The following is a 23542-nucleotide window of genomic DNA, read 5'->3' as shown; positions in this document are numbered from 1 at the left end:
GGTGAAATTGAAAGGATTTCTGATGTATGTGAATACCCTGGGAGGAGATCTAGACCACAGGTCAATCTGGCCCACTGCCTGGTTTTTAAATAAAATTTTATTTGAACATAGCTACGCTAATTTATTTATACCTTGTTTATGGCTCCCTTCACACTGCAAAGCAGAGTAGAGTAGTTGCAACAGAGATCTTAATAGCCTGCAAAGTCTAAATATTTTCTATCTGGCCCTTCAAAGGATAGATCTAGAGAATTGATTTTAGACAATTGGTCCAGAGTTTGTGGTTGAATTGGTTATGTATACATAGAAAACAATGCAATTGCTCAGTCTAAGGAGAACAAAAATTGGGGAGGAAAGGAAAAGTAGCCATGATTTACTACATGGCTTACCTTTGAATACATTTACATGATTATAATAGTGTAAACATCAAATATTGTGATCATTAAAATGACCATACAAGTGTATTGGGAAGATAGGAAAGATGTACATGTGTGGTGGGAACAGGAAGAGGAAGGAGCTTAGTCCTCATCTTTGATAGTCAGTAGATAAGCCCTAAAACTGAAGAAGAAATATGGCGATAAATACCAAGAGGTAAAAATCGATTCCTCTGTGGGGGTAGAAACAAAGGGCAGAGGAGGTGGGTTGCATTTTTTCATACAAACAAATCTTTTGCAGATTTTTTAAACTGTACCTTTATACCTTTGATGAAGAAAAAAAATAACACCTCCCCCTCAAAATTGGAAAACAAAAAAGAAAAGAAACGCCTTTTCAAGGTCAATTCTAGTATCATACTCACTCATGCTGCCACTGCTCTGTTCTCACTCGTAATGGATATATATCACTGATCATCCCAGTCCATTTCCTGTTGAGTAAGGACACAGACACAGATTCTTCAGAATCATTTTCCAGCAACCACGCCCAGTCAGTAAGAGTTGGCCCTGCTCATGAAACCAGTATCTCTGATAATGATTAACAAAGAGACACCAATTTAGGGAGATTCTGTCTGGTTCATAGGCATTCCCACCAAAGGAACATTGCCAAGATGCATTATTTGGCCTAGCGTCTGAGTACTCTAAATGTGTTTTAAAGAAACTGCATTTTAAAACTTCACCTGTTCCAAAAACCATTCCTACTTAAACCTACAAACGTGGGGAGACAGGTATTTCTCAATAATTATTTGTAGATATAGGATAATCTAAAGCTAAGTTGTGGTTCTGAATGATTTTGACTTCTGAATTAAAGTAGTTTTTGCTTTTTTTCTGACTCTTGATAGGATCTTTCCAATTAAAGATATACCCCTGGAGACTGATAACCTTTCTGACTGGCTCTATCAGCGTTTTATTGAAAAAGAGGAACTCTTATCGCATTTTTATGAAACAGGTACACAGAATCCTATTATACATGTTCCTGGTGTTACTGGTAGTTTCAAAGATGTACTTTAGGGGAGATAACCATTTTTTGATTCTTCAGATACCCTAAAGGAATCACAGTATTTCTGTATTTAAGAATTTCAGCTTAGAATTTTTATAAAGACAAATTTTTGTGAAATTTATTCAGGTTCTTCATCAACCAGTGTGGAAAGATCAAATGGTGAGTATCCATTGTATAAATGGATCTAGTTTAAGAGAGTACACAGTATGGAAGACGGCCAGCATACATTTACGATTATATGGTCTGTTATATGAAATAGCAAATAGCATTCATGTGTTGGCATTGTACTTGATTGTTTGACTGATACCATCACCATACAGTTGTTTCAGATCACTTTTTTTTTTTTTTTTTGCGGTATGCGGGCCTCTCACTGCTGTGGCCTCTCACTGCTGTAGCCTCTCCTGCTGCGGAGCACAGGCTCCGGACGTGCAGGCTCAGCATCCATGGCTCATGAGCCTAGCCGCTCCATGGCATGTGGGATCCTCCCGGGCCGGGGCACGAACCCGTATCCCCTGCATCGGCAGGCGGACTCCCAACCACTGCGCCACCAGGAAAGCCCTCAGATCACTTTTGACTGCATTTTCAGGGACTTCCCTGGTGGTCCAGGAGTTAAGACTCCATACTTCTACTGCAGGGGGCATGAGTTCAATCCCTGGTTGGGGAACTAAGATACCGTATGTTGTGTGGCCAAATAAATAAATAACTGCATTTTCACATGCTTTATTCTTTTCTTTACATGGAGGGATAAAGTTTACATGTTAAGTTTTCATGGATATAACCTTATTAAATTTTCTCCTAGGGAGACATTTATCCTAAGATCCCTTTTCTATACTCAATATTCTCTACGTTCTGTGACAACTACAATGAGCGAAAAAGACCTAGGAGGCAGGGAAGGGAGAGGGAGGAAAAAAAGGAAGTTAGGAAAGAAGGAAATAATATTGGTAGAACACCAGGCATACCAAAGTGCTTTCCCAGTTAGCTGTGCCATAGGTCTATTTTATAGACCCTGCAATAGGGATAAAAAGATGAAGAGAAAGTTGTCCCGGGCCTGAGAATAGCCATAGGGTTTTAGATTAGTAGAGGCCCAATTTTCTTCCCACCTAGACTTTTTTGGTACAGAATTAAAGTAGATATTGAATCAGACTATAGAAGGTCTACTACTAATAAGCAAAGGCTGATACTGTTAATTACCTTTGAGGCTTTTTTCTTTATGTTTAGGGTTGTTTCACTTTGTCCTCAATAGGATTCCTTCCTCAACTTTCCGACCCTGGGGCTTTTGAGTAGTGCATATTAATATGACAGGAGTAGGACATTGTGTATACCATTAGAATTCCTAGTAAGACTAGTTGAACAAGATGCCTCTGTCTGCTGTGTGCATTCCTTGGTTTTACTCTAGAAATTTCTTTCAAGATGAGATAGGATGGATATCTAAGAAGGCATCAAATGATTAAAAGGCCAGCAAGATCTGTCTTCTTTTTCAATCTCAATCTCTTTATGATATTTGGCCTAAATAGTAGCAACAATAATAGAAACTCTTTTTAAGAAAGCTATTTGTATAACAGACCTTGAAACTTAAAAGCATTCTCTGTAAATTGTTTGTGAGAAGCAAATCCTCTCTTGAATCAGCTTATCCTAGGGGATTATCAGCAAGGACAAAGACTATTTGAAATGCTGAAGAGTGTTTTCAGGATGACCTTAGGTAATATTGCTCCAAAGTGGTCTAGCCTTCCTTTCCAGAAGAGAATTTAAAGACATCTGTTTATTTTGTGTTTCTCCTTTTTATTAAGACATATTCCATGAACCAGATTGCCTTTTGAAAATAATATCAGTAATTTACAACCCCTTTTGTGGCAAAAACATTTAATTTGTAAATAGAAGAATTAGTATAAATTATGCTATTCTGGAAATATTCTCTTTTTTATTGGCCTCGCCACATGGCTTACAGGATCTTAGCTCCCCGACCAGGGATTGAACCCAGGCCCTTGGCACTGAGGGCACAGAGTCCTAACCACTGAACCGCTAGGGAATTCCCTGGAAATTATTTAATTGAGTCACACATCCTGTGTCCTGGCCATTGTGGAAATCTATAGGGATGCAGTGGAAAACAATGCAGCCGTAGTGCCTTCTGTCACGCAGCTTATATTCCAGCAGGAGACAGAGAGTAAACCAGTCTGTAGAAAAAAGAAAAGGTAGATTGGAATCAATACGGATTGAGGAAAGTGCCAAGAAGGAAATAAACATGGAGATAAGAGTGACTGGCGGGGAAGGGGAGACTAGATGGGTGGTATTTTTCTGATATTGGAAGAATGCAAGGAGCCTGCCATTCACTGAGGTGGAGAAGGAGCGTACCAGCCAGAGAATAAAGGCAAAGACTCAGGGAGGCAGGAAGAGGCTTAGGGGTTTGAAAATTGTATTTCAAATGATATCTCTCTTTAAGAGCAACAAGAAGTCACAGAAGATGCTTTAAAAAAAAGACAAGAGCAAAAAACTCTAGTTAAACTAATGTTCAACTTTTATTCTAGGACACCTACCACCACAGTAAAACAAATTAATATTTCTATCTTGTCTTTTAGGGGCTTTTCCACCTTCCAAGGGCCATGAGGAAGCTGTTTCCAGGGAAATGACGCTCAGCAATACGTGGATATTTCTCATACAGTCTTTTGCATTTTTGTCAGGCTATATGTGGTACAGCGTCTTTCAGTATTTTTACCATTGCCTGTTTTAGGAATTGACTTGGACTTGTCAAGGTCACCACAGGAGCTTGGACTTTCATAAGCGTGCATTGTTTTACATGTACAAATCAGAATATAAAAAAAAAGGAAAAGGAAATTCAATGGATGGATTAATATTTATCCCCCTTTGGGATATTTTAAAACTCTACTAAAATGAGGATCAATAATATAATGACCTGCAGATGTGTTTTAAGGACTTTTCATGTTTTAAAAAGATACACTCCACCACACATTTAAGCAAACATCACTTTGGGAGAAGAGGAAATCATAAAATCATCCTAGAAGACTCTCTGAGACAAATTCTGTTGCCACCAGATATACCTGTTAATCTAGTTCAAGTTCAGAAAGTTGTACGCATCCGTTCCTTTTAGCTAGTAGTCTCTGTTAGGCAGTGCTGTAGAGCGCCCTCATCTCCACCAACTCTTGCTGTGTTACTGGTAACCTCGAGGGGAGCTGGTTGGCACCTTCTGAAGAACTCTTGCCCTGTTGTTCGCAGTGACACTCCAGTCCTCCACAGCTACATGAAGTTCAGTGTCAAGCATACTCTGGGGGGCAAAGCAGTGTCCACTGGACATATTCTGGTACTAGAATATGTTCTTCAGAAAGACCAGCTCAGTCCAATGCTGTGTTTACATGCACTAGTGCTTCCCCTTGTATGAAGGGTGGGTCACTTGATTTATCTTCTTGTATAGAAGGCATATCATAGGTTGATGATTGTCTTTTACAAAATGCACTTTTATCAGATGCATATATAGTAAAGGATTAGTACTATAACCTAAAAACAAACATGAGCATAATCAGTGAGTGGGATTTTTGAGAGGCTGCCTGTCTGCACGTGGATCTGTGTGCTGGCGCTCTCCAGCGCTGCCTGCATTGGGCACCAACCACACTGAGGCTTCCGTCCCGCTCAGAGCCTTTTTTTTTTTTTCCTTCATTTTGCATATTAGCATTAAATGCATATGGGGATGGTTGAAACAAATTAAGGTAAGACATTTGAATGATAAATTTAAGGTGAAATAGACTAGTTTATTAGAAAAATAAGAGATAAGCCAGGCACTGGCTTCAAATGGTGACAAGTTCTCACGTGGCACCCCCGGAACCTGTGTTCCCTTAGCACATCAAGGAGCTGCCCATGTCAGAGTGGTGTAACCAGGAGAGAGACCAGCAAAAAGGCTTCTCAGTCTCTTCCAATTGCTTTTGGAAAGGATAAAGTCAAGTTTCTATTTCTAGAAAACTTCTTTTTCTTAAATTTGTCACTATGTTCATGTGATTGACCTCATAGTAGAACCAAACACTTCTCAAAAAGTGCTGCCATGCCATCAGCTCATCACCTGCACTCCCAGTGTTGAGAGAGAGGCTATTTTTTTGGCTTGGGACTATAAAACTATTTAGATCCTAGTGAGTCAGTGGTAGTTATCTGTGATGTGAGCATTGTAGGTTCCCCTATCGCCACTAATCGTACAAATGACAATTTTGAGAAGTAGCCAGAAAAGAAAAGTAAAGGCTAGTGTTATCTATTTTTCAATAAACCAAAAAAACTGAAAAGATGTGAATTTTCTCCCAGTTATGTGGGAAAGGCAAAGCAACACCAAATCAAAGCCCACAGCATCTTCATCTTTAGGGTTAATTCAATGCCTGTGTGAAATAGAATGATGCGTTACCTGAAATACCTCATTGAATATTAGACTACTACTGGTGAAATGCAGAAGACAGTGTTAATGTGTTTGGTTTGGTAATGGTTGTTATAAGATGCAGTTTTTTGGAAATCTAAGCACTTCCTTATGTGTTTTACAGTGACAGTGAATAGGTGAAGCCAATCTCAATATAGAAGTATGGATAATAATAGGAAGACGGATAGAAGCTTAAAGATGCTTTTGTTTGAGGCCCAGCAAATACTACTTGACAAGATGAATTGAAATTGCTCATTTGAGAGATTAGTCAGCCATCTGGAGGATAAGTTGCTCACTGTCGAGTATGGCATGCACAGTCCTAGCCAATAGACCTTTTCCTCGTTGCTAAGCAAGCCACAGATAGCGTGGCCAGTTCTCCCATCCAAAAAAAAAAAAAGGAATGCATACATGCATATATAAATGTGGTTTAGGGCCACTTTTGCCATCACTGTGCTCCAAAGGAACATGGTATTGTTTAATATACTGTATATGTTAAACAGACTATTATGTAAGATGCTTTACTTTTCAAGCGCAGTCATTTCAACAGTCTGTAGAGTGACAAATACCAATAGATGTGTGAGTTAACTTTTGAAAATAGATCTGTGAGTTGTAAATAGATGTGTATTTGATCTGCCCTATCCCTCTTTGATTCTTCATCAACATGTTCTCTCTCTTCTGTTGGCAAAATGTTTGAGAGCATTGATAGTGCTTTCCTTATCAGTAACTGGAGTTCTCCTGCTTGTACTAGGGAATGTAAAGAGAGAATCCATGTTTTTATATGGCAATCAGGGAAGCAGCAATATGCCACTGTACAGAACTGAATTAAAAGTCCTAATTTGTATTTTCTTTGCAAAGTGAGATCAAAGGATGTTTAGAAAATACACATTTTGTCAAGGGGAAAGAAAATAAAACTGTGCCAGTTTTATGCCTGTAGCTTGTAGAATCTCAGCACTTCTTGATCTCAGCTGATCTGCCTAGATTCACACAGCAGAGAGGGTTGAGAACTCCCTGCTGGACCCTGGTCTCAACGAGTCGCAGTGAGGGGAGCATCTGCTTGGCCACAGGCAGGCGCAGTGACTACAGAAGTGACCACCCCAGCAGTTCATGCTTAACTTCAGAAACTATCATTTGTGTTGAAATATACAGATATTGTGGAGAAACCTATATGCCAGTAGAAGGTAAAGAAAAATTACAGAATGAAAAATGATATTTTGGGTGGGCAAATGAGTTGAGAATCTAAATAGTAGATTTTTTTAAAGCTAGCTATGAGTTCAGATCTGTCATGTTATTAAGTAGTTGTTAATATTACAACCAACCCTTAATTTTCCACAGTAAAAGAACTAGAGATTACTGGATAGTTAATCCAGTAATAAGTCATAGTAAGCCAAAAATCTAATTGTATTTAGGTGTTTGAGTTTTTATTATCATCAAACTTTTTTTCTTCTAGGGAATGCATATTAATTTAAAAAAATGATTGGAGTTTATTAGTTTCTATTGCCTATATATTTATGACTGTTAATGAGTAGTGAAAAGATTTGGAAAGACAGCTTCAGGAAGAGGAAACACAAAAGCCTAAATAATCCATGGGCTAGAAAAGGAATCCATGAATAATCAAGAGTTGGCAGTATTGTAATTTTTCTCGAGCCTTTTTGTGAAAATGAAATGTTAAATCACCAAACATAAACCTCAGAACATCCCTGTAGCGTTAATAGTGTTTGGATCGGTGTTAAGAATGCCTCTCATTCTTTGCTCACGTTACTCACTTCTGGTGGATTTGTCTTAGTAACGTTTCTTGACAATCACTTCCCTACAGACTGTCCTGAACTATTGGGACCTGGTTATAATCATAGAAAATTAAATTTTATTTGCATTGCTGAATAGGAAGTGTCAGTTATTTCTTTCATTACATAGGAGTTCCTTCCAGAGTTACCATTATGAGTATGTCAGTCCACAAAGGATAGATAAAAATGGTTCTTCTTTTTTTTTTTGCAATGTAGTGCTGTGAATTTTACATCTGTTAACATGAAAGGCAAAGTCAAAGCCACCCTGGGCAGCAAGTATACTTTATGAGACAGTAGAGACTAATACTTTTGGGACCAAAACCACCTAAATTGGACATTTCTCAGTCACAGAGGGGCCAGGTGTTCTCTGGAATAGTCGCTGGTTGGTGCTTTATTGTAATCATTTTGCATTGATACCCAACAATTAGGAACTGGACCCTGGGGATCAGCTAAGGGTGCTGAACTGTTGGGGGAGGGTGACTGTAGCTATATGGAAAATAAAATAGGGGTTTTTCTGCAAATTTCCATTTGAGGATTTTTACATTTAATATTTTTTTAAAACAGTTAAAAGAGCAAAAAAAAGTTTTAAGTGTAATCTAGTTGCGAGGTATGCACACATATTTTGAATGGCTTTATTTTTATTGTGTAAAACTGTTGAACACATGACTGTGATGCACAAATTCTTTACATGTAAGGAGTCTATGCATTTTACAGTAACTCATTTCATGATTGGGTAATGAAACAGTTGTACATTGAATTGCCATTGTTGTATTAAGTGCTTTCATTTTCTTTACAGTTATTACAAAGTTGTATTTATTTTATACAGGTGGATTTTCATTTTCCGGATGCCATAATGTTTATTTTAGCTTGTTGACCTGTCTTTCTTTGTGTATCTGCATGTTGTAATATATGATAAGAATGAATGTAAAGGCTGTGGCAACTGTAATTAAATTTTGCAAAGGGCTGGTCACATGTGGATCTGGTTTATGAATGCATTTGGGATTATTTTCGTAACCAGATCACCTTTTCAGAAATTTAGATGTGAACACCAAAAGAAGCATTTTCTCAACAAAAATTAATAGCTGGTTCTATTTTTTTTAACCTAGAAAAAATAAAGTTGATTTTTTTCAAGTAAAGTGCTTTTAATTCTTAGTAGTGGGGATGGGTGGTTGTATTTTACTGGAGATATTTAGGCATTAACATCTGTGGACGTGTATCATGGCAGTTGGATGCTGAGGGCAAACTGAAAATCCAAATGAAAAAATATTGTACTTCCTCCTTTGGTTTTAAACTATTCCCCCCACTCCTTCCCACTTTCCCCATCCAATGGTATACTGGTAAATGTTGAATAGACTGCTCTCCTAGAAAAAAATTCTGTATTCAGGTGTGCATACGTTTGTTAAAATTTTGCTGATAGCAAGGACATATAAACACAGTTAACAAATAATAATAAAATATACTTTATTGTAAATCCCATATAGCCAGTTGATTCTCCCAAGATACTTTAATTGATTTTTGCTGAACTCTTGTAGCCAATCTATGATTGCAATTCAACCATGATTTAAAAAATGGAATTACATCATAATCCACTTATTTCTCAAATTTATTGTCATTCTGTTAAACTATTTCTTACCCTTGTACAAATTATACTCATTAAAATGAACCACTTTTAGCTTCAGCACTCATTGTAAGCTTATATAATTTAATTTTAATAACAACTGTTTAGCAACTGCTGGCAAAACTCTAAAATTTAACAATCAGCTGTAGGGAGCCAGTAGGGGCTGTCTCCAGCACACCACTGCCCTGTGCTTTTTTTTTTTAATGTAACTGTTAGTGTTAAGTAAACTCACTGCTCTCAGGAAATTCCTATCACTGACCCTTTAAAGGGTGGGAAAGCATTAATATCTGTCCTACAGAGCGTGCTTTTGATTTGAAGAATTTGACAACAGCAAATCTTTCCTAAAGTGCATGGGAAGCTTGCATATTTCTAAATTTGGTTATTTGCTTTCATTTCACAAAACGAAGTAAACTGGTAACAGGCATCTCTAAGATTTTGTTTTGAGCACTGAAAACATTTATTGTGTAGGTATTTTTTTGGACAGTATGTTTGATCCCACTGAAAATTTTAAATGCATTTAAATATCTTACACAATTTACCAAATAAGTTAAATAGTTACAGTTCAGCCTACCTCTTCTTTTTCTATCTGGATTTAGGCTGCTGTTTTGGTGAGGCTGTAATTTTTTCCCCAGTGTGGTTTCTGTGGAAGACAAAGAACATACTGAGGGCAAAGGCCTGAAAGCAAATTTGAAGCACTCTGAGATCTGTTGCTGACCAGCCCTATTCTTCATGAGTTGGGAAAAAAAGAAAAGCCATTGCTTTTAACTTCCACTTAATAGGAAAATGTTTGTTTTTAGAAAATGTTTCTTCCTGCTGAAAAAATGTATTTTTAAAATTTTATTGATTTATTTATTTTTTGCGGTACGCAGGCCTCTCACTGTTGTGGCCTCTCCCATTGCGGAGCACAGGCTCCAGATGCGCAGGCCCAGCGGCCATGGCTCACGGGCCCAGCCGCTCCGTGGCATGTGGGATCTTCCCGGACCGGGGCACGAACCCGTGTCCCCTGCATCAGCAGGCGGACTCTCAACCACTGCGCCACCAGGGAAGCCCAAAAATGTATTTTTTTTTTTTTTTTTTTTTTTTGCTGTACGCGGGCCTCTCACTACTGTGGCCTCTCCCGTTGCGGAGCACAGGCTCCGGACACACAGGCTCCGTGGCCATGGCTCGCGGGCCCAGCCGCTGCGCGGCATGTGGGATCTTCCGGGATAGGGGCACGAACCCGTGTCCCCTGCATCGGCAGGCGGACTCTCAACCACTGCGCCACCAGGGAAGCCCCCAAAAATGTATTTTTAAAAGGAAAAAATTTCCTCTTTTGGCTATAAGAAAAAATCAGCCATGTGAGCAGGTGTGACCATATCATAACATGCTGATACAATATAAATCATTAAATTTTTACCTCTCAGGACTTTGATAACCTTGTTCTTAACTCTTAGAGGCTTGAGAAATGTTAAACTAAGTATCAGTTACCCAGATCACATATAAACACAGGCACAAATGTATTGTGGGAGCAGGGTTGGCTAACCACTGGAAATGAGACAGGCTCCTTTCCTAGTCAGAAAAATACTCTTAATTAGGTGAGTAAACCCATTTTACAAAGGAAGAAATTGGAACTATTTTTTTTTCTTTCTAGAAATCATGAACATATCACAAAGCTCCTTCCTGAGTTTTCCCCTGGAAAGTTTCTGTTGCCTCTTCTTGGAATACTTTCTGCCTTTTAGGTGTGAGATTCACTCTAGAGATGGTGGTAAAGTTCTCACTGTTGAAGAGGGAACACTGGGCCATCCTTGCTATCATAGTAGCTGTCTTAGTGGTGTCATTGAGAAATCACGTGGCTAGGATACCTCCTCTAAAATATCAATTGCTGCATCTTCATTCCTTTGTTTCGTTTTTGGTGCAAAACTCCCTGAAAAGGTCTTCAGTTTTTATTCGTTAACCAACACCTAACACTCTATCAGGATCAGCTGCTGGACAGCTAAGGGAAAAGAAAATAGATACCTAGAAGTGGGGGGAGTTGGGAGGGGATTAGAAGAGCTTGGAGTACTAGGAAGAGGAACACAGGAGTGTTAAAAGACAAAGAAAATGCCTAAGTCTGCTGTCTACAAACAGGTACACACACCCCTGATACGTGAGGACCCCAGGGAGTATTCAAACATGGTGGTCTTAAGGAAGTCGACTTCCATGTGAACTGTCCTCAGACTGCCATTCCTGAGGGCTCACCTCTAGAGGATCCCAGCTGCCATTTTAGATACTCTTGCCCTCTTAGCAGAAGAAATATGCCTCTGAGCCATTAGGCATCTCCAGGACGCCAGACAAAGGGACAATTCAATATTGGTGACAAGGAGCCTCTTTTAATCAAGGAATCTAGAGCCCACAATAGGGCTTTTTCTCTTTCCCCGATATGTACACTTTTTAATAGGGATGAAGGATGGCATTGGAAATGAGGCATCTGGGCCCGTATTGGGTCTGTTGAACTCTGATATGTTTAGTGTGGAACAGTGAGAAGAATGGCAGTTCAGGGCTACCTCAAAGCACAAAAGTAGCAGCAACCAAGACTTCTTTTGGCTTAGAGCTAGGACTGGCACAATGTCACTTTGGCTAAAGTGAGTCACAGGGCAATATGGGAGGGTCTACAAAAGGGTATGAACACCGGGAGGCATGGCTCATTGGGAGCCATCTTTGAAGACCAGTTATCACAGTAAAAAAAAAATTCCTCAGCTATTTGAATAATTAAAGGAGGCTACATAGGTCTAGAAGAACTCTCTCACTTCGACAAATTTGCGCATAATTTCAATAGCTGGAAATTTTTTGAGTTTCCAAATACTTTAAGAGGATTAGATCTGTTGATCCATCACTCATTCATATAAGTCACATTAATCAAAGGGACACCCATCTAAAACAATGGAGGTTTTGTTTGGGAGTAACCTTTATATTATCTTTGGCACTGATTGATGTGTAACTCATTAGCCCTTAGAATTTCAGAGCTACTGGAACTTTAGAAATCACCTTGTTTTGAGATGGTAGATTTCATTCTGGTGCAATTTTGGTCCATTGCTGTTAGCCTCAAATGGCTACTTAATAGTATTGTGGGAACTACAACCAGGTCTTTTGATTTCCATTCAAATGTTTTCCTCAAAACAGCAGAATGCCTTGGTTGAATTTCTGTTTTTAGTGAATAAGAGTTAAATCTAAAGGATTAGGTATGCTTGTTAAAGGGGTAATGGACCTAAAAGCTTCTATAATTTCCTTTTGCCCGATTTTAAAATAAACATAATAATTCCCAAACCCTAGAAGATTACTTTTTAATATGTGTTCCCCTCAGCTGTTGCAGAGATACAATTAGCCACTAAAAAGTCGGAAATCCATGCTTTTTATCTTTTTGGATATGGACATGAAATGTATTTTGTTTTTATTTTTGCCCTGTAGAGTACAACATAAAGAGAATGCCTTTGTTTCAGACTGAAGGGGATAGAGATTTCAATCTCATAATGATTCCTTTCATTTCTGAATTCCAGGTATGAAACTGGCAGCAGGTAGTAAATTCATGACTACCTCTAGTGCCCAGATGTCCCTCCATCATGGTGGCCTCTGGGTTCCAGGGCTTGTCCAAGTAGGAGCCCGCAGAGAGGCAGCAGAACCCAGGACTTGTCCCATGAGCTTGAATCTCAACCCCTTTGGCAAGTTTCTTATCCTCTCAACCTCATGCTCATGTGTTAAATGGGAAACTTTCAAAGAGGTATTTTCACTGTTAAATGAGATCGTGTATGTGAAGCACATTTTGCTGAATGCTCAGTAATGGAGGCTGTTTTATCCCACCCAACTAGGTTTAACAAAGGGTATAAATTATTCCCACACCTAGCTGTGCCTAAGGTCCAAATAACCTGTTCAGTTCATTAGAATTGTATCACTGTGGCATAGGCTATAATGCCCACCATCTCATTTTCCAGAGCCCTAGGTCCTTTGGCCCAGGTAAACTGAAATGCAATCAGCATAGCCAAGCTCCTAACTTCACCTAGTCAGACTATAGCTAATTATCTAAGGCTCCAGACAGTAGCAAGAAAAGGCTTTGTGGTCAGAGAGCCAATTACAAAGGTGAGGAGACTAGGGCCTAAAGAGGAAATAGGACCTGTTAGACAGAAGACATTACATAGTCTTAATAGGGACCTATTTTTGCTTCTGAGACATGATGTCACTTGTGGTGAAGACCTTGAACTAGTTATCAAAAGGGAGGGAAATATAATTTCTAGTAGTTAGAAGCTATCCACCAGCCCAACAGTTCTCTATGAATAATTTATATGATCCTAAATATAAAAGACTGCATTGACAGCATCCTAAAGATTTAGGAAGCTGCACTAATTTTGAAAACCTTTTCCTTTCTAGGTGCCGAAGATTCTGAGATTTATATCTTGAGAACTGACATTTTATCTTCCAGTCCTAAGTGCGGTATACTCAATTCTTGGAAATCTGGGTACCAGAAGGAAGTAGGCAGATTAGAATCAAATGTTGCCTGTGGTTATGGAGGTGTCATGGTAAACTACAGAGGAACTTTAGGCAGAACTGGGACAGCAGGCATGGGTTTGAAGCCTGGCTCTGCTGAGGGTTGGAGTGGAGAAGTGATATAAAGGTGATGTTTCAAAGTCCAATCTGGCCCTAAGGGCCTTTGATTTCCCAGCCTGATAGCTAGCAGGCTGTTCAGTCCACCACTCACAGAACTTCTTCCGAGTATTGACACCAGAAGGTGGAACTCCACAAGAAAGAGGATGAAGGGCAAAGATAAGAGTGCAGAACAGGTCTCCTAGAAGAGATTTGGAAATACCTAGAAGCCATCGGCCGGTGATGACACATGGAGATACATCTGTGCCTGCCCCGGCATGATACTATTCAGAGAAGTCCTGGGCTGGCTTCTAATGAGGAGAACCTGGCTTTGTTTTCCTAAAGAACTACTGAAAAAGGCAAGGGACTGAGTGAGTTAATGAATGTGGAATTTATAAAGCAGTTTCTCCTTGGAGGCAAAGACATGATCTAGTTGACTACTCAACCTGCAGAATCCGCTGCCTTTTAGATCAGGAATAGTCATTGGAATACATCGGAATCCTGTCTGAATAGTGAGGAAACGTGGTGTGTCAGGTGAAGCACTGACTCAGACTGACTTAGTCTTTACTGAAAGAGGAAGAGGAGGAGTGACAGGAGGCCTACCTGCCCATCCCCGCTGGAGCTACCTGTCTTACCCAGGGGTAGATTCTAACACAGACCAGCCCAAGTGGAGGCCCCATGGGTTTTTCATTTGAAAGGTATTTATGGTTGGGGTCGGGTAGGGAGGAGAGGTGGTGGGCACAGAACAGAGCAACAGAGAATCTGAAAACCACGGACAAGAAGGAAATGAAAGTAAAGGCTTTTGCTTTACTATAAGTAAGGGAAGCGGGAGAGCACTAGTTCTACTGAGCAGGTGAGAAGCAGCAAGCGTGGCCACATGCTCAGCCACAGACATCTGGGCGGTGCAGGGTGTGCTCACTGGCAGGGCAGCATGTGAGGCTTATTCTACCTGTGCAGCCCCTCCAGGGGCTCCAGCTCTTCATGTCAACCCTGCACCCACCGGGCAGACAGCAAGCCAAGGACAGCCCTTCCTGCCCACTCAGGCCCCCGGGTCCTGGGGACCTCCGCCCTCAGGTAGTTCCTTGCCCTTTCCTCTCCCTCTGGTGGCTGCCCTTTGAATCCGAGGACACGGGTGAAGGGCTCAGGATTTTCTCAATGGACCTATTTCCCCAGTCTGGGGTGGGATGAAACCACATGGTTCTAGAAGCTTCTGCTTCTTTCCTTGACTGGCCCTTTTAAAAGGGCCATGTGTTCTACCCTCTTTCCTTGTATGATGGACTCTTCAGCTGTTTGAGGTTGTTGGGTTTTTGTTTTGTTTTAAAATTTCTGTGTTATTTCTTTGGGCAAAAATGGAATGAGGTTCTGTGATCCTGCTTTATTCCACCATCGTTAAACAGAAGTCTAATACCTCAGCTCAGTTTTCTGAGTTTCAGTTCATTGAAAGTCTGCTTAGCTCATGCCATTTTCATGACTGTTATTCAAAGAAAGCACATCTGAAAAAAAGGCATTATGTTCCCCACAGCCCAGGGGGGAAAATAATTTAGTACTAGAAAGAATTAAGGAGTTTTTTCTTCTCCCTTGATAGGGGAAGTGAGATTTCAATTGCTGATAGAAGGAAGGGAAAGGATGAGTGGGGCAACAAAGGCTGTTAATCTGGAACTTACAATTTCCTCAACTTCTACGCCTAAGAAAACGCCTATCGTGTCAGAGGGTTGGTGAGAATCCAGTGAGATAATCCTTGTGAAAAGGTTTGGAGAACCTCAAAACACCCCACAAGGGTGAGGGGCAGTTACAATTAAAATCGACAATGAAAGGAGTCCTTTTTGGCACTAGAAGAATTCACAAAGAGGCTTGGGTAAGCCTGTGCCAGGGGTGCCGGGCAGGAGATCATGACTCCGGGAGCGGCTGGACCAGCTGGCCCCTAAGGCCTGTCCCCACCCCAGGAGCCATTGTCAGTCACACTGGCTGTGATAAAAGCTCCCACTGTGCCTGCATTTTCTGCTCTGCTCAGGGGTGGGAAGAAGCTGAGCCCAGCTTGGCCAGAGGACAGGGCTCCTTTCACCCTCATCATTTGCAGAGGCCTCTCCCTGAGATTCAAGCCACCAGCTACACAGTTCGTGGGACTTAGTGCAAAATGAAGTGTGGAGCCTATGGTTCAAAAATTTAAAGTTTTTCAAGATGGGAAACAACAGAGCATTTAACCAAGTGCAGGTCACTGGTTTATGAAGTCAGCCTTGCCACCAGGACCACCAGGGAGGAAACGAGGAATGGAAAGGAGCCAGGCCCCTGGGAGTCCTCAGGGTCCCCGCTCTGTCCCTCTCCCCAAGGCACTGCACAAGGAGCCCTTATGGAGGAGATAAGAGTCCCAAACACAAAAAGCATTGCCGTGAGCCAGGCAGTGTTCTAGGCACGTCCCACACAACTCCTCTAACCTTCACAACCCTGCAGGCAGGTACTATTATTATCACTGTTTTACAGATGTAGGAAATGACACAGAGTTTAAGTGACTTACCCAAGACCGCCCAACCAGCAGTGGCGGAGCCGGAATTCAGATGCAGGCAGTCTGGCCTCAGAGTCTGACCTCTTAGCTGCTATGATTTCCTCTTTTTCCATGGGGGTCCCGTGCAATGGCTCAGGCGGGCGAACAGTTGCAGGCGAAACTGCTGCAGCAGGAATGGAAATGGATCACCGGGCTGTAGCCTCTTCTCCTTTATTGCCCTTAGTAAAACCACACCAGACCCACCGAGGAGGCAGGCAAGGCTGCCGGGAGCTCTGGCTGCCCAGACAGGCAGGGATAACCATGCATCTGAGGGGTGTCTTAGTTTGGGGTCCCTCTTAAGCAAAGCCTGAGATAAGGTTTTGGGTGCAGGTAGTTATTTGGGAGATGATTCCTGGAATGAGACAGGGAGCAGAGGGCATGGAAAGGAAAAGGAAGGAGGAAAAGTAATATTGGGGACATTATTGAGGCCACCATCACAGGCAGTGGGAGCTCAGCTCTGCCGGAGGCGGGCCGTCACTCACCACCTCCTGCCCCGCCCTGTTGGTGAGGGGTTGGCCCTGTGGCTGGTAACATCCCCAAACTTGAGGGTTGCCCCTGCAATGAGTGTCCTCCAGCCACTCCCCCCACACACAGTAAAGAAGCCCCCAGGTCAAAAGCAGAAAGACTCAGGGTGCGTGCTTGAGGTGAGTGTGAGTCCCCAGGAAACCGGAGCCGTCCACTGCAATGACAGCTGAAGACACTGGGCCAGGGGACTATGGTGAGGGACACCCAAGAGGTCTGTCTAGGGGCCACCAGATTTCCCTAGGAACTGGCTCCCCATGGGGACAGGGGGTGGCAAGAAGCTCTGTGGACTAAACGTCATTTGCATTCTTCTCCTGTGCATCTCTTTGTTTCCTCTCCCTTCCTCACTGACTGCAGCTGTTTGTTATTTGAGACGTCTTCTCAGCCCGCCCCCTACCCAGTCGCACCACGGAACCAGCACCGGAACGTGGGAAAGTGGGACAGTGGGGTGGGGCCCGTCAGCTGTTATTTGCTGGGTGTGTTTACTGGGTGGACTGGAAAGGGGGTGAGGAGAGGAGAGAGGACACAGTTCTGTCACCCTTCCAGCGGCGTGTTAACACACCCCAGGTGGCATCACTGAGATTAGCTGTGGCCCTGCTGAAGGGCTTCAGAGGAGGGGTTAATCCCAGGAGGCTTCCTGGAGAAGGAGCCTCGAAGCCGAGGCAAGGATTCAGAGTGAACCTTTGCCGTTGTCCAGAGAACCCTGGAGACCCCCCCAACCCCAGGCCCCTCAGCCCCGTCCTGCTCCCGGGGAGCTCCCCGGCTGCTGGCCTGAGGTGTCCGGGCTGAGTCAGGGTTGCTGGCTCAGAGGGCCTGCCCCTAGCCTCTCGCCAATTCCTTTCTTCTCTTGGCCCCATTTCCTCGAAACCGCTTTCTAGGCTCTGGTTGCCTCCCTTACTGTTCTGAGAAACTGGTTGACAAGCTGTCTGTCTAGCCCAGAAGCCCTGAGCCTGGGCAAGTTTATGATTGTTTATGATCGTTTTTTGGTTGTTTGACTGTTTCAGATTGATTTATGATTGTTATGCATCTGTGAGGGGAAGAATTCAGGCCTGGGAAATAGGAACCTTAGGGTGAGGTCCCAGCTCATCTTCTTTGTAGCCAGTGAGGTCACATTACCTCTGTTTCCACATCTGCAACAGTAACCAGCCCTGCTACGTCCACCTCACAGAGCTGTTGTGAGACCAAAAGGAACAAGATCTGGGAGTGGGATTTTTAAATCCCTGGAGTTTTATGTGAGTGGAACATAATAACCATTGTTTCTGCCCTTGCGCCTGGCATCGCTTTAGACCTTCCTGGCACACGCAGTAGACTTTGTTATTTGGAACTTGTTCACTTGGCAAACTCCTGCTTGTCTGGAATCTAAAATGGACACTCACACAGGCCAGCTGTGAGTTGTCTGGGGTCGTGGTGCGATGGAAGGGGCACGCAATCCTGGGCCAGAGCCAAGAATTCTCCCTCCAGATCCAGCTCCTAGGAGCTCCGCGGCCTTGGGCAACCTCCTTGATTTCCTAGAGCCTTGTGATGCATCTGACAAAAGGGCTTATTATGCCTGCCCTGTCTGCCTCCTGAGTGCTCATGAGGGTCAAGCTAGATGAAAAGGGCCAACTAAATGCTCAAGTTTTGTGTAAATGTTGGGGGTCACTATAGAGGAAAGGCTTTCTGACTTGATTCCACAGCACGCATCTACCCACCAGGCCTGATGAGATCCTGAAATGCTTCCTGAATCTCCTGAGAAAGTCAGTGCACAAGAGAAAGACTTTTCCTTTTATCAACCAAGGGTACTGGTAGTTGTCACCTTTTCAGTGGTGGTTGTTGTGTGAAGGTATTGGGGGTCAGAAAGAAGAAAGGGAAGGGAGTGGACTTTGAGCCCCAGAAAAGGAAGAAGAAAGTGGTAAGTCTTGGGAGGGATGGCAGGAGCCAGAAAGAAGGATCAAGGCAGGCCCACAGTGCAGAGCCTGGAAGGAGGCAGCGAGAGAGGCTGGGGGCTGGGGGAGGAGATGCAGGAGGGGATGAAACAGGGGCTGCAGGAGGGGATACAGTAGGGGATGCAGGAGATGGTGCAGGAGGGGATGCAGGAGGGGATGCAGGAGGGCCAGGAGAAGACAAGGCAGCACATATGGCAGGTGATCTTGACTCCTATGCCCGCAAGGGCCCTCCCCCCACCCATGAACCATGGATGAAACATGATTGGTTTAGAATCCCATTCTGTACCAGTAATCAGCTTATTAGTGTGACCCAGTCCCGGGCAATAGAATCTGAGAGTTAGTCTTTTGGGGGCTTCCGAGAAAGATTTTTTCATCCTTGATTAAAATTAAATAGATGAGGGAGCCTCCTCCCTCCTCCCTATCAGCAACTCCCCCGGTGCCTGTGTCCTCCCACCTGACATTAAGCACCTGAGCTTGACAACAGCTGGTTCACGTTTCTAACCGGCTCCCGCACTGCCCGCACCTTCCTGTGGTGACTGGCGGTGTGAGAGGCTAAAGCCTGGAGCGGCTACATCCTTCTAGTGACGAAGTCAAGAGCATGGTAGAGATGCTAACCCAGAGCCTGGACAGTGTCAAGCTGCTGAATCTTAGAATTCCTTCCAAGCTTCTCAGTGTGTGAGACAAGGATCGGTTTAAGCCACTTGTAATCTAATATTCCATTGACAAGAGGACCAGGGGTAAAATAACACTGATAATACATGCCATTGGAGGGAACGTTACAGTTTGCACTGCATTTTTATATACACTTATGCTATTTGATTGTCACAAAAGACAAGAGGATAAGTGACCTTATCCTTTTTTTAAAAACACATGAGGAAACTGAGGCCAGGGAGGGGAAATGACCCCCAAAGTCACAGAGCTAATTGGTGGTAGGTCTGATATCATAAATCAGGGTTTCTGACTCTTGGCCCAGGAGACTTTGCACTCTGCCTGCGAGAGACCGAAATCAGAGTTAAACAGAAGCAGGTGCAAATGCCCGCAGACACTAAACTGGAAGGTCAGGCAGCTTCTTGCTCTCACCTCCCAGAAGAGTCCAGGGGAGAATAAAAGAGAATCTAATCATCAACTCTTGGTCAGACATTGGGTTGGGGAACTGAGACCAGGGTGTTACCTGACAGCATGGGGTGGGGAGGTGGCCAGACGAAGAACGTGGTAAGTTCCTCCACCACCCCCAGAGGAGCTCCCCCGCATCCTCCCGCCTTCCTTCCTGCCTTCTATTTTTTTTTCAATCAACAAACATGTACTGAGTACTTCCCATGTGCTAAGCATTGTACCAAGAGCTGGGAACGTGGCAGTGAACAAAGCAGACAAGGTCTCCTGGAGCTTATCTTCTAGTCAGGAGAAATATAACACAACTAAATACAGTTGATCCTCCTTAATTTCAGATTCCATTATTTGCAAGCTCACCTATTTGCTAGAACTTATTTGCAACCCCAAGATCAATACATCCAGTACTTTCCGAGTCATTCAGAGACAAGTAAAGGGCAGTGAAAATTCTGAGTGGCTGATGTGCACATTCAGATGAGGTGGAAGCTTCTCGTTTCAGCTCTCATACTATAAACAAGCGTCTTTTTGTGGTCTATTTAGTGCCACTTTTTTAAAAAAAAACATTTATGTGCTTTCTGTTGGTGATTTTGCTGTTTAAAATGGCCCCCCTGCGCGTCCGGAGCCTGTGCTTCGCAACGAGAGAGGCCGCAGAGGTGAGAGGCCCGCATACCGCAAAAAAAAAAAAAATTAAAATAAAATAAAATGGCCCCAAGCATAGCACTGAAGTTGTCCGTCTAGAGTTTGTAAATTCAAGAAGGCTGGGAAGTGCCCCACGGAGAAGGCGAGTGTTACGTAAGCTTCCCTCAGGCATGCGTGCTGTTGGCTGGGAGTTCAATGTTAATGAATCAACAGAATATTTTAAAGAAGGTGTGTTTAAACAGAAACACACAAAGAACACGGTTAATAGGCTCATAGGTGCCTAAACCTGTGTTTCCCCGATGGCTCAATATTTGCTAATTCATTGTTCAGGGCGACCTTACAGAACATAACTACCTCCAGCAACGAGAAAGACTGTCATTTTATTTATGATGAGTGCCATCAGAAGATCAAACAGGGAGATGATCAGCGTGTGATTGGAAGGGGGTGTTGATCAAGGGAGATGTCTCCAGGAGGTCACTGGAGCTGAAATCTGCATGATGGGAAGCAGGCAGCCAGCCAGCAGACCTGAGCAGCGCGTTCCAAGGGCAGGAATGGGGGCTTGCGCTCTGGTGGGGAAGCTGTGGGCAGAGCTGGGCGGACAAAGCCTGTGCAGCTGAGGGTCTGTGAGAGGAGGCTAGAGGTCGGGCCCCCGAGGACACACAAGGACTTCAGCCTTTACTCTGAGTCCTGTGGAAGCCATTGGAGGGTTTTCAGCAGAGCAATGAAACTGATTTCTGGGTTTTCAAAGATGCCTGGCTGCTGTGTAGAGAATGGGTCAAAGAGACCACAACGGAAACAGGGTCCAGCTGGACGGTGACAACGAGGTCCAGGCTTGAGGTGGGTGTGGCCTCAGGGGTTGAGGCACCGGAGACAGATTTGTGGTGTATTCTTTTTTTTTTTTTTTTTTTGCGCGGTATGCGGGCCTCTCACTGTTGTGGCCTCTCCCATTGAGGAGCACAGGCTCCGGACACGCAGGCTCAGTGGCCATGGCTCACGGGCCTAGTCACTCTGCGGCATGTGGGATCTTCCCGGACCGGGGCACGAACCCGTGTCCCTTGCATCGGCAGGTGGACTCTCAACCACTGCGCCACCAGGGAAGCCCTGTGGTGTATTCTGAAGAAGAGTGGAAGCTGACTGGCTGATGAATTGACTGTGGAAAGTGAAAGAGAGAGAGAGGAATTGAGATGACCCCTGGGTTGGGGGGCTGAAGCGACCACATGAATCAGGGCATCATTTGCCCAGGTGGGGATGACTGGGACCAGAAGAAGACAACATGTGAAGTTTCAGACAACATAGCCAGTCGACTATGAAACAGGACACATCACATAAGTGATTAAAAACACAGATCTGAAGCTCAGGGGGTGCTGGAGTAGGAGAGGTCACTTCGGACGTAAGGGGGCTGGATGACCTCACCCCGGGCTGGTGTGGGTCGGTGACTCCTGCAGGATTCAGACGGAAGCGGGCAAGGCTGGGCCTGAGGACAGGGCCTATGGAGGTGAGGGTAAAGGCTGAGGTGGCTGAGGGCTTATGGCTGTGGGAGCGATAAAAAGGGGACCTGAAAACTTCTGAAGCTCAAGACTTAGAGACGGGAGGCATCCCCCGCAGCCCTGCTCTGCTGAAGCTGGCAGGACCAAGCATCCTGGTGAGAGGCAGGACCTAAGGCCAGCCGGGCGCCCACAACAGCTCCTCTAAGGCCTTGTGCCGTGCCACTTGCCAGGAAGCACCTGAGCGTGGTGATAGCTGGTTCCCATTTCTAACCAGCTCATTTCCCTTGCTACTGGGGGCTGGGCATCCAGTGATGGGACCAAAGGCCGGACTGGTGGAGCGGGATTAGAGAACACGGGGATTTTCAGAGTCTGCCATCGCTTTGGATGAGGGGGCAGAAATGGGAGGAGGAAGGCTGGCAGCCCAAGGCTCTGGTAATAGCTGTGTTGTCCCCAATAAATCAGGAAGGGGTGATCCTCACTGCCCGAGGGAGCACAGTGAGGCAGTTCACGCACACAGGCTCTGAAGCCTGACCCTTGGATTCTGCTCGTAGCGCCGCCACTTTCTCACTGCGGCGCTCAATCTCTCCATCTGCAAAAAAACCACCGAGAGCACGGTGCCCTCATGGAGTGCTTAGAACAGTGGCAGCAAGTGGGCGAGCACTCGGTGGTCAGTGTCCAGAGCTGTCCGCTTAACTTCCTCCTCGGAGCTCAGTGATGATTTCCAAGCTGCAGGTCACACCTGCACAGATGACAGAGAGGTGGCTACGGGCTGGATTAAGGCTATGGATGTGGCGACAACAAAACGAACAGATCTGGGCAGCCCTCAGAACCAGGCAAAAGACCTCTGAATTCAATAGGTTTCTGTGTAATCACTGTGCTGATTGTAATAACATTCTTGATCCCATAATGCTATGTGTTTCTCACGCTTTTCATCTTAACCTTACGTATCGTTTCCTATGGCTGCCATAACAAATTACCACCAACTCAGTGGCTTAGAACAACAGACATTTATTCTCTCACAGTTCAGGAGGACAGAAATCTGAAGTCCAGGTGCCTGCTGGATTGGTTCCTTCTGAGGGCTGTGAGGGAGAGACCTCCCTGTTCCTCTCTCCTGGCTTCTGGTGGCTTCCCTCAGCGCTCACCATCCTTTGGCTTGTAGGCATGCCTCTCCAATCTCTGCCTCCGTCTTCACGGGGCCTTTTTCCTCTGTCTCTCTGTGCCCTCTCTCTTTTTATAGGGACAGCAGTCACTGGATTTAGAGCCCCCCTAAATCCAGGATCATTTCATCTCAAGATCCTTAATTAATTATATCTCCAGATACTCTTGAAACAAAGTCTCATTCCGAGGTCCTATGTAAACATGAATTTTGGGGAGACACCATTCAGTCCTCTACAACTTGCACTCACAGCCTCCCTCTGGAGCAAGAATGACAGGTACTATAATTCCCTCCTCATGCATTGTGAAGCCAGGGTCTAGAGAGAAGTGAACCAGCCTGTGGTCATAT

The 23542-nt window shown here is 44.0% G+C and overlaps 1 protein-coding gene across 4 annotated transcripts in view; it reads left to right on the top strand.

Moving 5' to 3' along the window:
• The window catches only part of LPGAT1 (lysophosphatidylglycerol acyltransferase 1), a 110224-nt gene extending 101477 nt beyond the window's left edge, over positions 1–8747 (top strand). For all 4 annotated transcript variants that reach the window (XM_081225510.1, XM_081225512.1, XM_081225511.1 and 1 more), the window contains 2 exons: positions 1271–1377; positions 4002–8747. In XM_081225510.1, coding sequence (XP_081081636.1) covers positions 1271–1377; positions 4002–4153 — 259 coding nt within the window. In that variant the 3' untranslated portion in view covers positions 4154–8747. The remainder of the gene's footprint in view (positions 1–1270; positions 1378–4001) is intronic.
• The last annotated feature ends 14795 nt before the right edge of the window (positions 8748–23542 follow it).

The sequence above is a fragment of the Mesoplodon bidens genome (genome assembly GCF_964165515.1).
Source record: "Mesoplodon bidens genome assembly, chromosome: 2".
In the NCBI taxonomy this organism is placed as follows: Eukaryota; Metazoa; Chordata; class Mammalia; order Artiodactyla; family Ziphiidae; genus Mesoplodon; species Mesoplodon bidens.
This window is presented reverse-complemented; position numbering and strand designations above follow the sequence as displayed.